We start from the raw sequence: 17,353 nt of genomic DNA, 5'->3' as shown, positions 1-17,353 counted from the left end.
ATAAAAAAAAATATTACTAATAATTAAAACTCTTACATGCAAAATAATCTCTACAATTATACTTATTTCTCAAAATACTCACATTATAATAATACCATCATATTAGAAAATAGTCAAAATTATAAAATAAATAAATATAACATCAATATTTTATATTAATTACTAAATCATAATAAATATATATATTAAATTCTAATGTCATAACATGTATATAAAAATAAACGAAATCAAACACAATATCATCAATTCTATCTCAAGATAATTATTTATAAAAAAATTAACTAAAAATAGAAAATAGTTATAAATAATTGAAATATAACTACGTGCATATTTAACATCAGTCAAGCGCACATAAAAATATTACATTAATTGAGTACACGTAAAATCACATAAAATCTTTTTCTTTAAAATATATATAACACTAAAATACTATTATTTTTCAAAAAATGTATCAAATAATAAAATAAAATATTTATTATTTATATCGCTCATGTAATCTAGTATTGATAAAACTAGCACATCATAGAAATTACCTATATAACGAAAATTAGTTAGAAAATTTATCATCATATATTCTAAAATAATTTTAACATTAAATTAATTATTTAAAATCGTACTTAACTAATAAAATAGTTTCTTATAAAATTTAGGGTGTTACAGAGTGCACATTTTACAGCGCTTTTTCGTATAAGCGTTGTATAAGGTGCATAATAATGCATATATTGAATGCACATTTTACAGCTCTTTTTCAAATAAGCGTTGTAAAAGGTGCATAACAAGCGCGCAATATATCTACATTTTTATAGTGTTTTTTTATTTTAAAAAGCGCTGTTGTATCTTTTTACAGCGCTCAATTCTACAGCGCTTTTTTTTTGAAAAAGCGCTGTAAATGACTTAAAAAAAGCGCTGTAAAATCCTATTTTTCGCGTAGTGTTAAGAGCATATGCTCTCTCTTGCCTATTTATCCTCCCAATTTAGGAGGATTTTGTATTATAATTGAAAACAAATCTTTAAAATCCTCTCCTCTCAAACCACATAATTCTTTCAATTTCTTTCTTTTTTTTCAAAATTCTGCTTTTGAAACTCGCAAACAAAGTATTAAGAACTGGACTTATTTGATTTTTTTTTGCATTTTAGTTTTTAAAAACTCGATTGTAAGACAATCTTTAAACACTGTTTTTAATAAATAAAATAGTAAAACTTGGTCATCTTATTTACAAGAAATTCTTTAGAGATAACAATATGGAAATAATTGTTTGGTAATTTTGTTTTCAGTATATGTTTCAAAAATTAAAAATTTGTTTGATTCACATTTTTAAAATAAGTGTAATTACAAGCGAATGCTTAACATAAAATATTTTCTAAAAAAATGCTTAAGGATAATTCATTGAAATAATCTATATATAAACGGAATCCATGATTTTTATGTGGTTTTTTATTCTAATTTTACACTTAATTTAAATTATTTTAATTACAATTCAATCCTTTTATATTAATTAAACAACTAACTTTTGTTTGGAATATTTATGTCTATATATATAAAAAAAGGAGTTATCCAGTCAAAAAAAAAATTAAAAGAGGAGTTGGATCCTCTTCTTCCAAATCTCATTCAATCTATCTCAATCATCTTTATTTATTCTTTTCTTTTATGTTTTTTTTTTTTCAAAAAAAGTCATTGAATTAAAAGAATATATGATATGTTGTTGAGACTAATGAAAGATTAATGGCGTTCCATAAAAGTGCATAAGACATTAGTTTTGATATATTTCCATAACTTATCAAATGATTTTATAGTGAATTATTTGTTTCAGCGAACAACTTATATATACAAGATGGATTTTTTGTTCCAACTATATTTTCTCTGTATCAATCGAACTAATGATCAATTGCTTAAAGTATTTTCTCACTCGAACTAACCACATATTAGTATTCAATAATTTTAATTAGAGCCTATGATTACATTAAATATAATCTAATTTTATTGAATGATAATAATTAAATGGTATAAAATCAATATGTCTTTGTTGTTATTTAATTAAATATTACTTAATTGATAAACTATTATTCAAATAAATAATTTAAAAGATGCATTGACTAATTGCTCTAACCAATGATTCATTGTGGAAATGGAAGTATCACTTGCATATTCTGATAATACTCTATTACAGGGGTCAAAAAATTTCAAACGACTATTCTGGGCTTTCCCTCCGTGCATATCTGGGTTTAAATTTTGTAAACCATTTGTCTCAGTGGATGGAACTTGGTTGTACGGAAAGTACAAGGGGACTCTTTTGCTTGCTGTTGCACAAGATGGAAACAAAAATACAATTCCCATTGCTTATGCACTTGTGGAAGGTGAGACTAAATCTAAGAAGGTATGTAACACCTCAAGTCGACATTTGTTTGATTTCAGATAGACACGAATCCATTAAGAGTGCTTATAATAATCCAATTCAAGTAATGATCTAATTCGTCTTAGTATATTTTCCATTTATCACTTTATCGTATTTGATAATTTTTACTTCATTTCTTACAGGATATGCATTAAATGAGCCATCATTCAAGTATTACCGCAATGAAATCAAGATGGAAAATCCAGAGGCTTTAAGATGGATCGATAATATCCCCCCAGAACAATGGACTATGGCTTATTCTCAAGGTCGACGATGGGGACACATGACAACAAACGTTTCCAAGTCCATCAACGCAGTGCTCAAGGGTACACGCAATCTCCCAATCACTGCTTTGGTACAATCAACATACTATAGATTGGGAGTTTTATATGCAGAAAGGGGACAACAACATTAGGCATCATTAGCTTCTGGTTGAGTATACACAGACGATTGTAGGGACAAGATTAAATGTGAAGTTGGTAAATCTAATACTCACCAAGTCATGCAATTCAACCGAAATCATTATTCTTTCACGGTGCATGAAACAATAAACCCAAGAGAGGTGAGGCCAATTGGTCATTTTGAAGTCAACCTTCAAAGAAAATGGTGTGATTGTGGAAAATTTCAAGCTATACATGTTCCTTGTTCACATGTCATAGCTGCATGTTCTTATGCTCGTCAAAACTATTTAGTGCTTATATCTGACGTGTACAAGGTTGTTAATGTATTTAACATCTACAAAGAAGAGTTTCCACCTATACCTAATGAAGGATATTGGCCCACATATGAAGGTGAAACATTGTATCACAATCCTCAAATGCGGAGAATTAAAAAAGTTCGTCCAAATAGTACCCGTATTAGAACTCAAATGGACGTTAAAGAAAAAGTACCAAGAAAATGTGGATTATGTCGATTAACTGGCCATACTCGAAAACATTGTCCAAATGTTACAGCCAGCTCTAGTCAATTATCCTAATTTCTATTTATGTAGTTTTATTGTAATTTAAATTTGCTATTTATGTATTTTTATGAATTATATTAATTATAATTATATATATATAAAAATTAAAATAATTTAAAAAAAAATACCTTTGGGAAATCGACATTTCGAACTTGGACTTCCTAACATTTTATCGGAATTTAAAATTTATATTAATATATTTTTATGAATTATATTAATTATTTATATATTACTTTTGTTATTTCAATAAAAATCGAAATAATTTATAAAAAAAAAAACCTTTGAGAAATCGGCATTTCGAACTTAAATTTCCTAAAATTTTATCGTAATTTAAAATTTTTATTTATCTATTTTTATGAATTATATATATATATATATATATATATTACTTTTGTTATTTCAATAAAAATTGAATTAAATACTTTTTTTTAAAAAAAAACTTTTGAAAATTGCCCATTTAAAACTTGGGTTTACTAAAAACATTTTTTAATTTAAAATTTCTATTTATTTATTTTTATAATAATTAATTATATATATAATATTTATGTTATCTATTAAAAAAAATTGAAATTGAATTTTTTTTTTTAAAATCAAGTGGGAAGTCGCCATTTGGAACTTGTTCTTCTTTAAGGAAGTCGCCATTTTGTAACTAAAAAAAGGAGCATTTGTACATTATAATAAAGCAAACATGATAATTTGACATGTTTGACACGTGTCAGCCAAATAGAGTTTTAGGAATATATCAAGTTTCTATTAATAAAAATAATATCTCATTGTGCAGATACATCACGACTTTATACATGATGTGTCCGTTAAGAAGTTAATGATCAATTAAAAAATAAGAAGAATGAATTAAAAATAAAAGATTTTTTTTAAAAAAAGAATAAAATAAAACTTCCATTACGACATTTATACGTGATGCATTGAGAATTTAGTGGTCAATTAAAAAATTAAAAATAAAATACAATACACCACGACTTTACAGTTTTTGAAGGTAATTAATTGTATGCGTCCGTTGAGAAGTTAATGGTCAGTTACAAAATAAGAAGAATGAATTAAAAATAAAAGATTTGTTTTTTTAAGAAAAAAATGAAACTTCCCTTACATCACGACTTTATACATGATGCATTGTTGAGAAGTTAATGGCTAATTAATAAATAAGAAGAATGAATTAAAAATAAAATACAATACACCACGACTTGATGGTAATTGTTTTTTAAACACTACTTTATCAACCACTGTTTCAAATTAATTTAATTAAAAAATTTATTTTATTTTACGAATTGTCTTCAGACTTTCTTTTTTAATTCGTCGTCATCCGTTAACCGTCTCCTCAATAATGTCTCAACTTTTGTGTCCCTTTTATAAATATCATTCATATTATCTCATCTATACACAATTTCCTCTTAATTTTTTCTATTCTAAAGATTCGTTATTTATTTTTTTGTTTATTGTTATCCGGACAAAAAATCAGATTTTGTTGCTTCAATTTCTCCAAAAAATGAGTCATGGAATTTGGTTGTTAGAATTGTGGGATTATGGTTTCTGTCTGATTTGAATATCAAACATAAATTTTATGCAATGGAAATGGTATTGATGTATGGCAAGGTTTAATTCTTTGTTTTATAAATTCAAAATTTAAATTATACACAAACTTATTTATTATGTTATTAATTTAACAAAGTTGTGTTTCATATTGTTAGGGTCATAAAATTCAAGCAACAGTGCGAAAAGCTCTTATTTCTCGATTTGAGACTACTATTCGTGAAGAGAGTTGTGTACAACTTTTGTTCTCTTGGTGTTGCTGGAGCATATAGAACAACTGGACACCAATTCAATTTGAATTTGCAAAATAGTACTGGTTCGAGAGTTTGGTCACAGTCTCTCCGTGCTCAAATTCATTCCCAGAAATTCAGAATGTTGACAGTTTTTTGAAGGTAATTGTTTTTTAAACAGCAACCACCGCTTTAAATTAATTTAATTACAAAATTTATTTTATTTTACGAATTCTTTTAGTGCCATCATACTTTCTTTTTAATTCGCCTTCTCGGTCAATTGTCTCCCTTCCTCTCATTTTTTGCATCTCCTTTGTAAATATCATTATTTTACACAAATCCTTTTTAACTTTTATTTACCAAATATTCCTTATTCATCTTTGTATTTAACTTTCTCGATGTCCGAAAAAAAATCAGATTTTGTTGCTTCAATTTCTGAGTCATGGAGTTTGGTTGTTAAAGTTGTGCGATTGTGGTTTAAACATAAATTTTATGCAATAGAAATGGTCTTGAGGGATGACAAGTTTTAATTCTCTTTGTGTAAATTCAAATTTTAAATTATATAATTTGTGTATTAACAAACATGTCTTTCATATTTTTATGGAGATAAAATTGAAGCAAACGTGAGTTTTTATTTCTCGATTTGATCTGTACAACTATGTTGGTGTTGGTGTTAGGGTTGCTTCTAACAACTTTCTGGTGTATATGGAACAATCAGACACCATTTCATATTGAATCTGCACAATGGTACATAGACACATTGAAATTGCTTCTAACAACTTTCTGGTGTATATGGAACAATCGGACACCATTTCATAATGCATCTGCAAAATGGTACATAGACACATTCGAAATGTTGACATCAATTAATTTGGTAAATATGTTCACACGAATTAGGTAAATTTATTTCAATATGTCATTGTTATTTTATTTTATTTATAAAAGAAGATTACTATTTTGTTATATATTTTTTTTATTTTTTATGTTTCTAAATTTTGTCTCAAAAAAATTGTAAATCTGTATGATTTTTTCTGAACAGTGTTGCCACATAGTTAATAATTTAGTTAACTAAATATAAAATTTAGGCTTCTTAGCCATGAATTCAAATTTCAGAGAATATTGAAGAGAAAAATAATAATTTATTTAAATAAATATAAAATTTATTTAGGAATTAAAAAAAAAATACAATTCATTACATCTATTCCACACAGTTTTTATTGGAAGTAATGATTTTTCAAACTTCAAACACTTTTTAATAAATCTATTACATCACGATTCGACGGGTTGATAGTTCTGTGAAAGTGTATAATGATTTTTCAAAAACTATTATTTTAAATGGTTACATTTTAATTTTACTAATGTACTATACATTTTATATTCTAAATTTATTATTAAATATCATGCAAATTCAAAAGAATTCAAAGGATTCATGAAAGATTAATAGGAAGATTATTTTTCTTTAGTATGTTGTAAGTAGTACCGGAATGAAAGATATTTTGCCACTTGATACATCAAGATTTATATGAATTTTTAAATGTCATGTATTTCATATAAATAACATACTATGTTGAATAATAAAAATAAAAATTCATTATTAATTAAGTTACTTACTCATCTTTACATTTACTAATTTACTTAATTTATATATGTCATGTCTATTATTTTAAAAATTCTTATTTCATCTAATCTAATTATTTAATTTTTTAATAATTATTGTTTTTATTTGTTTAAAATTAAAAGTATTGTTTTATAATAAGATTTTTTGGAAAGAAAAAAAAAATTCTTTGGAGAATTCAAAAATAAGATTAAAGAGTGGTGTTGGAGTCATGTTTTTCATCAGTAATATTGATCGTGTAAGAAAGTAGTTTTTAGTTAGATTATGATTAAATTTTTTTATTGTAAATTGGTTTTTTAAGTCAACTTATTAATTTAATGTCAATAACATTTATGAAAATTGATATATATATATATATATATATATATATATATATATATATAAATTAATATAACAATTTATTTATTAAGATCGTTGTTTCCGTGCGACGCACGGGTTACATACTAGTTTATGTATATATTTTTCAAAAGAGGGTATATATGTGTTTTTTTTTTCAAAAAGAGAGTACTAAAAAAAATTCCCCATTCTTCATTATGTCAAATCTTTCATGTTTCAAGATAAAGAGTAATTTGAATGAGGTTTTTGAGAATTCTGTTTGGCAGTTTGGTGATTGTATATTTTCATTAAATTTTTGTGACAATTGGAACTCTTAAAATCCCTTTTCACTTTCATCAAACTCTAAGGTGCACTATGGTTGATTTGCAAATCCATTTTCCTTGTGTTAATCCCTCTTCCCATTATCAACCTTTCAGTTCAGCTGTTACAAACAATCATCACACGGTTACACAAATAATCCAATAAAATTTAAATTAAATTAAATAAAAAATATTAAAAATAAAAAATAAAAAATTCATTTAAATTCATTTCGGGAAAAAAAAAGAATAAGAAAAGATATTTTATAAAATAAAAATATTAACCTATACATTAAATATGTTTAAAGTGATATACAATTTGTATATATATTTTTTTATTAGTGCTCGGATGTATATTCTATTCCTTCAACAACAAAAAATATTTATTTGAATAAATTATTTATAAAAATAAAAACACTTATTTCAAAATATTACAATTATAGGTTGGATAAAGGATAAATCATAGTATAGTTTTATTTGACAACAAAAATAATAAAAATCAAATAATAAATATTTATGATCCATTAATTTAATTTCAGTTAACGTTTTAGTTTTTTGTCTTTCTTTTTTTTATGATTTGGTCCTTTATTTTAATTTTAAGTGATAATTTGATCTTTTATGTTTTAAAACGTCAACAATGTTATCATTTTTTTTACAAATATTCATCAAAATTTTCAAACAAAATCCATAAAATTAATTATATTTTGTAATATAAAACAAATTTAATCAAATTCGTAACTCAAATCTTCAAATAAACTCATATTTGTCATTCTTTATTTGATGTTGTTGGAGATGAAAATATAAGTCTATTTAAATATTTAAGTTATGAATTTGATGAAATTATATTTTATTGAGGATGATAATTAGTTTTTTGAGTTTAGTTTAACTTTTTTTTTATGAGTTTTTTGAATTTTTGCAAAAAATAAGGATAATATTGTTGAAATTTTAAAACATAAAATATCAAGTTGTCACTTAAAGTTAAAATAAAGGACCAAATCGGAAAAAAAAAGATAAAGATAAAAGACTAAAACGTTAACTGAAATTAAGTTAAGGGACCACGGGTGGTATTTATCCATAAATATAATATGGTGAATCAAAAAGATGTGATTAATTGCATAACAAATATTTAATTCAAAGAAAATAACAATAACTGCATAATATTAAATGATTTTGTAAAATCAACTTAAAAAATCCTTGGTCAGATTTTACTTAAATTCAAGTCAAACTCTAATTTACGAGGGTCAATTTCCTCTAAATATCATAGCATTAAAACAAAAACAAAAAACAAAAAAAAATAACTTAGATAATCCTAAATATTTTTACTAATAAACCTCTGCCATAAATGGCATAAACTTGGACTTAAAAACAATTTATTCTTCCATCGGTAGAAGATATTCCTTGAAAATTACCATTTGACAACGAAGTGACTCTCCTTGAATACCCACATCTTCAACAACTCCAGTGATTAAATTAAAATATGTCAATTCATCATTTTCTTTTCTGAAGAATATATCGCCATTTTTTCCTACTCCAATAGGATGCTCAACACCAATTAAGGGTCCAACAATGAACAATTTAGTCCATGATTCCATGACACCAATTTCACATAAAATTGATATGTGAAAAGATGCATTATTTGCATAATTTGATATTAGAGCAATTGACATATTTAACACCGCCAAATGTCTCTCAACCCATTCAGATTCTTGACTATCATACATTTCTAGCGGTATTGGTGTTTTAAGGAATACTTCATCACTTAAATCAAATGAAATCACATACTCTTCATCACTTGTTTGTCCCCACCAATGGCACATTCCATTCATGTACACATCAACACTTTCAACATCACGACAAGGCATATCAACATCAAGTTTCTTCCAAGAGTTACTTCTTAGACTATAAATCTCCCAAATGTTGTCAGATGCATCGAAGTCATTACTTTGAAAAAGTTGGGCATGTCGAATCAATTTGTAGTCATTGCTAATACTATCATAACCAAATCCATGAATCATAGTCAAAGTCATGACATAAGGTAGTGAAAAAACATGACTAGGAGGAATGACCTTGAACTCATTAGTAGTTGGTTTCCACAATACAATTGTTCTATGATCTTCTCCTTGGTAAAGGCAAAGAATTCCATTAATACCAGAACCCGAAATATTGATATATGTGTCGTCATCTTGAAATGGAAGTGGCAACTCTAATTTTACCTTATTCTGAAACCTCTCACCAGAAAGCATATAAATTGTGCAATGATATTCATAATTCGGTATTGTTTGCTTCAAGAGGATACATGTATCATTGTAATAAGAATGATATTTAGATAGGAAATGTTTGCGGACTGCACTCATGAAATCCGTATTTTGAAATAAAAGATCCCATGATTTACGAACACAGGTAAATCGATGAATAGACTTTAGAGGAAGTTTTGACAAAATAGAGAATAAAAGATCATTAGGTATATGGTTACTAACCTTAAGATCAATTGAAGCCATAGATTTCACTAACTCCCTTGGTAGAAGTCAAAATAAAAAATGAGTTTAGCTTGAAAATCGAGACTCGTCAGCAATTAGCAAATGAAAATGTTCACGAAGAGATAACTTTGCTTGTTTGAGATTAGAAAAAGAGGAGCTGCAAAGGATTTTATAGATAAAAAAAATCAATAAAAAATTAAATTTATATGTTATATTTATATAAATTTTGAAATCCAAATTAAAACCTTTTTAAAAAAATCAAATTTATGTCATATTTATATAAATTTTGAAATCCGAATTAAAAACCATGCTTTAAAATCTATATAATTTTTTCAATTTTGGATTTTTTTTTTAAATGTGATATAAGTCTTACCTTAATTGATAAGAAATCATACCTTAATCGATAAGAAATTGTAAATATTTATGTTTAAATTTAATTCATGTCATGCACTTTTAGTGTAAAAAGTTTTACATTGCCAACACATCATAATTATTCATATGTATGATTTTAGAGGTAGTTATAGTAAAAGTCAAAAATATGTAATAATCTAATAATTATAATTAATTAATAGTGTACAAATTTTTTATACGGTTGACAGTGTTTATTAATTACATCTTTCGAATTAATTAATTACATCTTTTGAATTAATCTTTTGAATTAATTCAATCTTTTAAACGTATATTTTTATTATAATTAAAATTTTATTTTACTATATTTTTTCAAAATTTACCTTTTATCATGAGTATCTTGTTTTTGTGTATCAAGAGGAAAAGTTTTATAATGAATACACCTATTTTATTATCATGTAAAATGTCACAATATACAAGATATAAATTATATTTATACCAATAAGCAATAATTTAAGTATAGGCAATATGTATAGGTTTTAGTCACACACAAAAAAGAGGCAATAACTAAATCTTATAAAATAGCTAACTAACTCTGTTACAACGGAACTAATAGGAAAGCTAAAGCTAATATAACTAACATCGCCATTCAAGTTAGGGAATAGGCCGTCTAAAATATTTTGAGGGTTTGTTCTCACTTAAAAAGTTGGGTCTTTAATAAAAATAAATACAAAAAATTTAAAAATTAAATTATTTTATATAAGTAAAAAATAATACTTCAATATAATTATAAAGTAATATTAATTTTTTAACTATTTAAAAAGAGTAATATTTTTAAAACTATTTCATATAAAAAAAAATAGGGGACAATATGAAAGAAAAAAAAACTTTGAAGCCATGAGCAGTTAGGGGGTCTTGCTCATGGTTGACCCTGAGTATAAGTGATGCCTATCATATTTGTAGTTTTGATTCTTCTATTTTTATCAATGTACGTAATTGATCCCTCTAATTTAAAAGTCATCAGTTTTGATCTATATTTGATTTTTGAAATAAAAAATGATGATTTGACGTATGTTAAATAATATGAGATATAATTCTATGATATAGAACCATCTAGATACATTAATTGTTCATATGTGATTAATTAAATTACAAATATAAAAACTTTATAAAGAGTTGAAAGTTAAGTTTTTACGGTGTTTTATTTCGATTTTATGGGTGTTAATCATTCTATATCATCGTATCATTTGACATGTTATTTAAAGTATGCCGTGTTGCTATTTTTTAGTTAAAAAATCAGATTGAGTGACAAAAATTGTCGACTTTTAAAATAAGGGGACTAATTTCGTGAAACAGTAAAAATAAGGGGATTAAAATTGCAATTAATTTTAAAAAAAGTAATTTTAATAATTAAACAATATAGTTTATTAAAACCAACCTCCAAAATAATATGTTGACACATCACATTCTTATATGTCATTTAACACTAGTTTTGCCACATCATTCAATAGTATGATGTGGCACATCTATAATTCATTCATTTTTTATTCCACATTCTACTAATTATTTATCTATATCTCTATAATTAAAAAAACAACAATAAAAATATAATTCTCATTATAAACTTGATTTAATAATTAATTAAAATGTAGCAACCATAAATTACCACAAAATATATAAAAACTTAATAATCACATGAAAAATCAATAATCAAACTTATGCACAAACAATCCAATGAAATTTAAATTAAAATAAATAAAAAATATTAAAACACAGACATTTAAATTAGCAAACATTTGCAACAAAAAAAACAACCAACATAGAATATTTTTTTAAAAATAAAAATGTTAAATTATACATTAAGTCTTTTTAAAGTAATATATAATCTGTGTTCATTTTTCTTTTATTAGTGTTCGGATACATACTCATTTCCTTTGATACAAAGAAAATATTTGTCTATATAAATTGTTCATGAAAATAAAAACACTCATTTCAAAATATTAAACTTATAGATTGGATGGAGCATAAATCATAGCATAATTTCAATTAACCGCAAAAATAATCAAAATCAAGTAGTGATTCCTTATCATTCCCAATATTATTTTGTAATTTTGTCGTAAAAAATAATACTTTGAGTTTAGTTATTATATACAATCTCCAAAAACGATAATTAAATTAAAATATTTTTGAAAGAAATATGTGACATAACACCTATAATTAAGAATTAGTTATCGAAAGTTTAAGTGGAAATTAGACATGAAACATAAAATATATTAAACAATAGTTTCATTCAATTAGTCAAAAAGAGAATAAAGAAATAATAGTACTCAAGGTAAAAAGTAAAAAAATAAAAAAAATAATCATCATATACAAACTAATGCTTACAAATATATCTCAAATCAATGATTGTAAAATATATAAATTCCATTTTTTATAGGAATAAAGTATTCTATTATGATTGAATGTTTAAAACCAAACAAAATGTATATAAAAAATCACTCATTTTTTTTATATAATATTTTTAGAGTGAAAATCACTCATTTTATTTAAATATTTTTAATTTAGTATACAAACACTAACTCGTCTTATTTTAATCATATTTTTTAGAGTGAAAATCATTCATTTTATTATAAACTTTTCAATTGTCTCCATTCCATTTATTCTTTTGTAATACAACCACTATTCTTATAAACTAAGAAACTTATAAATTTGAAACCTTTTTTCCGATCAGATACATTTATACACCATAAATATTACCTTCAAATTTTTTAAAAAATTTATACTTAAATAATATTTTACAAATTACACCCGTGCAACGTGTCAATTATATTCTAGTTATAAATTATTTCAAATATTATATTTTTACTGAATGAAGTACCAAAAACTCCAACTACTTTATTTAAATTCATCAAAATAAGTAAATTGTAAATCACATCTAAATTTAAATTCAAGTTAGTACTAACCTTCTTGCTAACTTTCAAATATACTATCAAATAATCAAATTTCAAAAGAAAATAAGCACAGATGTGTAATCACATTTCATAACTTTCATAGCTAAATAACATATCAAAAGAAAAATCAAATAATAAAAATTTTAATAATTTTTTTTGTGTCAAAACAGACTTCTTAATCATATGGAATTTCATATCTATGGACTCATTTACTAACAAAAAGCTGATTCTAAAAAATTTGAAGCATACTTCTGAAGCACTTCATGCCTCTCATGTGTCCAAACTCAACATGTCTCTAATGATTTTATATCAAGGTATCATTAACTATGAAGAGATTTTTCAAGCGATACATTCAAAGCTCATATTCTGCTAATGAAAAGTTGCAAGACCCTCAAAATGTTTCTTTTAATATGCAACCTTGAATGTTGCCCTAACTCTATTGATTCAACAACCTGATTTGCCCAAAGCCAGTAATTCTAAGTCACACAATTCTGCCGCTAACTTTTATTATCCAAGAAATACAATATCTCACTCCAACAATAAAGTAAATGGATTTGATGGAAAGTAAATGAATTTGATTGAAATAATTCATTCTAAAGAAAAGACTTAGCCGAATCGGATTTTCTGAATCAATCAAGAGTATGAAGGAAGATTCAAGTGAATAAGTTCTTGAACACAATATGAAATTAGATACAATTTATAATTATAATTGAAGGAAATCTTTTATCAAGGTGAAAAGAAGATATGGTCAAAATATTATTCACAAGAAGATATTGTCAAAATATTGTTCACTAACAGATATGGTCAAAATATTGTTTACAAGAAGATATGTTCAGAATTTTCTCATAAGAAGATATGCTCAAAATTTGTTCACAAGAAGATATGTTTATAATTATTCACAAGAAGATACACTCATAATTATTCATAAGAAGAAACAGTTAGAATTATTCACAAGAAGATACACTCATAATTTGTTAGATATAAGATATATTCAAAATTTGTTCACAAGAAAGATATGATCCATATTTTACAAGGACAAAAGTGAAACCCTAATCTATGTTATAAATAAATACTGAAGGCTAGAGAAGAAAATACGAACTCATAAACTCATAGATCTATATAATTCAAAAAAAAAAAATTGAGAGCTCAAGTTTTCTAAGTATTCAAAGTTTAATGTTTAAGTTCTAGAGAAGCACTTGCTCAAAGATATATTTTCTAAGTGTTTTAGTGTGAGAAATCAATTGTAACAATATTCTTAGTAAAAGCAAAACACAATCCTTTCAAAACTTGTGTAACCCAACCCGATAGAGGCTTTAGTGTTCCTCAAGCAATTTGTGGTTTACGGGTTGTGTGGAGAAGACTTGACTAGTAGGGTCAAAGACGTCTATTTCTAAAAAACTCTGTAGGTGTCAGGTTGTTTTGAGAATACTGACTTGTAGGGTCAGGTGTTGTGTAATTCAAGGATATTAATTAGAGGTCAAATCCTTCTAAGTGAAGGGATAGTATGCTGCAATCAAGTTGGTGGTGAACCCGAATAAATTTTCTTGTGTCACTTTACTTCTACACTCTTTACTTTATTGTTGCCTTTGATTACTTTAGCTTGATAGCTACTGCCTCTAATTACTTAAGCCGAATTGCTATAACCTCTGTTTTAGTTAAAATTACCAACCTGAACTAGTTCTTGAATAAATAATTCAAAAATAGTCTAATTTAGACAAACACAATCCAACTTAGAAAGTTATGAAAACAAGAAAAATCTAATGTGTTATGCTATGCTTGGGAGATTGGAGACGAAGGGTGGGGAAGGTTTTAGGGGGAAGGAAGAAGAGGAAACAACACATGATTTTTCACCTTTTATGAATGAGTGTTTTTGTAGAGAATAATAAATAAATGTTTATGATTAATATTAATATTAAAAGTATTTTAACAATATATAATTAATTTGGAAAAAGTTGGTTGCTTGTTAGACTTCCAAGAGATAGTAGAATCTCCCAAAACATACAAAATCCACTAAGTGACATGCAGATGTCAAGACAACTGGCTCAATCACGATCACAAAAAGTTTAATTGAATGACAAATGTTCATGTCAGCATGATGCCTTGAGGTAGACAAAAATTTAGGTACATGAGGACTTAATGGTTGCATTAAGATGGATTGTGTTTGAACCAAGTTGATCTGAAGAACAATGATCCTTAATTTTTATTTTGATGATAACAAAATATATATGGGAATAAGTTATGTTTAACATATGTTCTAAGTATGCAGATCATGCGATAAGAGCCTTTAGTGTTTCATCTTATCAAAGTTTTGTAGAACAAGAAACACAAGAAAAAGGAGGTTTGAATTGTTTTATTTACAATTTTAATAGAAAACTATGAAAACAAAGAACAAAATAAAAAGAGAGCGAAATAACTAATTTATTTTAGTTCACCTCCAAAACAGTAGCTATGTCTAGTCCTTTCAAACTAGAGGATATAATCCACTAATTCACCAACTAAATTACATTTCCATTGAATATCTACTAGTTAAACTGATTTTGCTCAAGTCTGATGACTCTTCATCATATGCATATCTTTAATTGTTTTTAGTCTTAGTTATCTTTTATTCATCAGTTAATTTGAAGAATTATTTGATATATCTTGTTGATTTTAGTTCTTTGATTTAATGAAGTGTTCATGTTCTTATTTCCTTGATTAAGTAGAGATTTTTGTAGTTTAACGTTGTTACTTCGTTTTAGTGCGGTGCTGAAATTTGGTGAGAAATCAACATGACATATGTGGAGTATTTCAACCATATCTGGAGTTGTAGATGTCCAATTGGAGTCAAACCAAGAGCAAATGAAAGATACGATCCATAGCAACAACTTTCATGAAGACACTAAAACCAAATTCGGACTCAAAAGAGTAGAACAATGCACTCAACGACAGATATAAGATGAAGTGCGCTTGAAGCGCATTTCACCGCTTAATATCTGCTGTTGCGCGCTTGAAGCGTGCGGCGCACAAAAGAACACATTAAAACTCAATTTTTTGACTTTTGAGGGATCTTTTTTACTATTGGGAGATTGAGAGACTTGTGCCCTAGCATAAAAACTCAAAGACGGCCGTTTCTAACACCATTGGAGCAATTTTATCAAGAATCATCCATCAATATTTCTTGTAGTTCTTCTCTAATCTCTATCTTTTCTATCTCTGTCATGAGTAACTAAACTCTATTTTTAGGGTTGCGTGTAACAAGGTAAATCCTTATTTTTCTGATTTAATTTTTATTTATATGAATGAGTTTATTGAATTATTTCTCTCATCTATGTGCTTAATGCTTTTTATTGCTTGATCAACATTAAAATTTTCTACAATTCGTATTTTGAAACGGGAGTGGACTTTACGAATGCTTAAGATGAAAAATTCATGAATTCGTAGTCTAGAGATAGATACAGGTCATGAAACCAATTAAATTAGTTGCAAAGACAATAGTTTAACAAGAGAATTCTTGTACGGTAATGCTTAATTCTAATATTAAATCCACTAAGGAATTAGGGGTTACTTTGGAATTAAAGGTTCTGTCACTAAGACATTAGGGCAAGAATTATAAAGAGAATTTGATAATAATTCAATAAAGAAATTCAGTAACTAGGATCAAATTTGACACCAAGGTTGGATTCGAAGTGAAACTCATCCCTGACATTTTGCTTATTATAAAGGATGAATTTTGTTACTATTTTTAATTTGAAATACTATTTCAATCAATTTGAGAACTTTTTGTTTAATTTTATTAATTAAATATAATTCGATAGTAAAACGCAATCCTTGAGTTCGATTATTACTTTTTAATTATTTGGTATTACCGTTTTAATTATTACTTGCAACGATTCAGTACACTTGTGGAAATGGCTAAACCACCACCACTTGAACGTACCCTTGGCGAGTATGGGAATCGAAATAGACATCATGCTCGAATGGCTATCCATAACACATCGGTTACATTTAACAAGTTTGAAGTGAGCCCCGCTCTATTCTGAGAGTTGAAGGGGATTCATTTTTTCAGTAAACATAACGAAGACGCCAATATACACCTCACAAACTTCTTTGAATCATGTGAAACAGTGAAAGTGGATGGTTGTTCTAAAGAAGGCAAGATATTGAGATTATTTCAATTTTCATTGAAAGATGATGCTAAGGAGTTGCTTAACTCCTTTGTTGT

At 26.1% G+C, this 17,353-nt stretch overlaps 1 protein-coding gene across 1 annotated transcript; it reads right to left on the bottom strand.

The window, feature by feature from the left end:
• Window positions 1–8,482: 8,482 nt before the first annotated feature.
• LOC101492600 (F-box/kelch-repeat protein At3g06240-like) lies at window positions 8,483–9,974 on the bottom strand. The gene has a single exon (XM_004509960.3). It carries the CDS (start codon window positions 9,872–9,874, stop codon window positions 8,747–8,749), a length of 1,128 nt encoding a protein of 375 aa, XP_004510017.1. The 5' UTR covers window positions 9,875–9,974; the 3' UTR covers window positions 8,483–8,746.
• Window positions 9,975–17,353: the final 7,379 nt, after the last annotated feature.

Source organism: Cicer arietinum, chromosome 7 (genome assembly GCF_000331145.2).
Source record: "Cicer arietinum cultivar CDC Frontier isolate Library 1 chromosome 7, Cicar.CDCFrontier_v2.0, whole genome shotgun sequence".
Classification (NCBI taxonomy): Eukaryota; Viridiplantae; Streptophyta; class Magnoliopsida; order Fabales; family Fabaceae; genus Cicer; species Cicer arietinum.
This window is presented reverse-complemented; position numbering and strand designations above follow the sequence as displayed.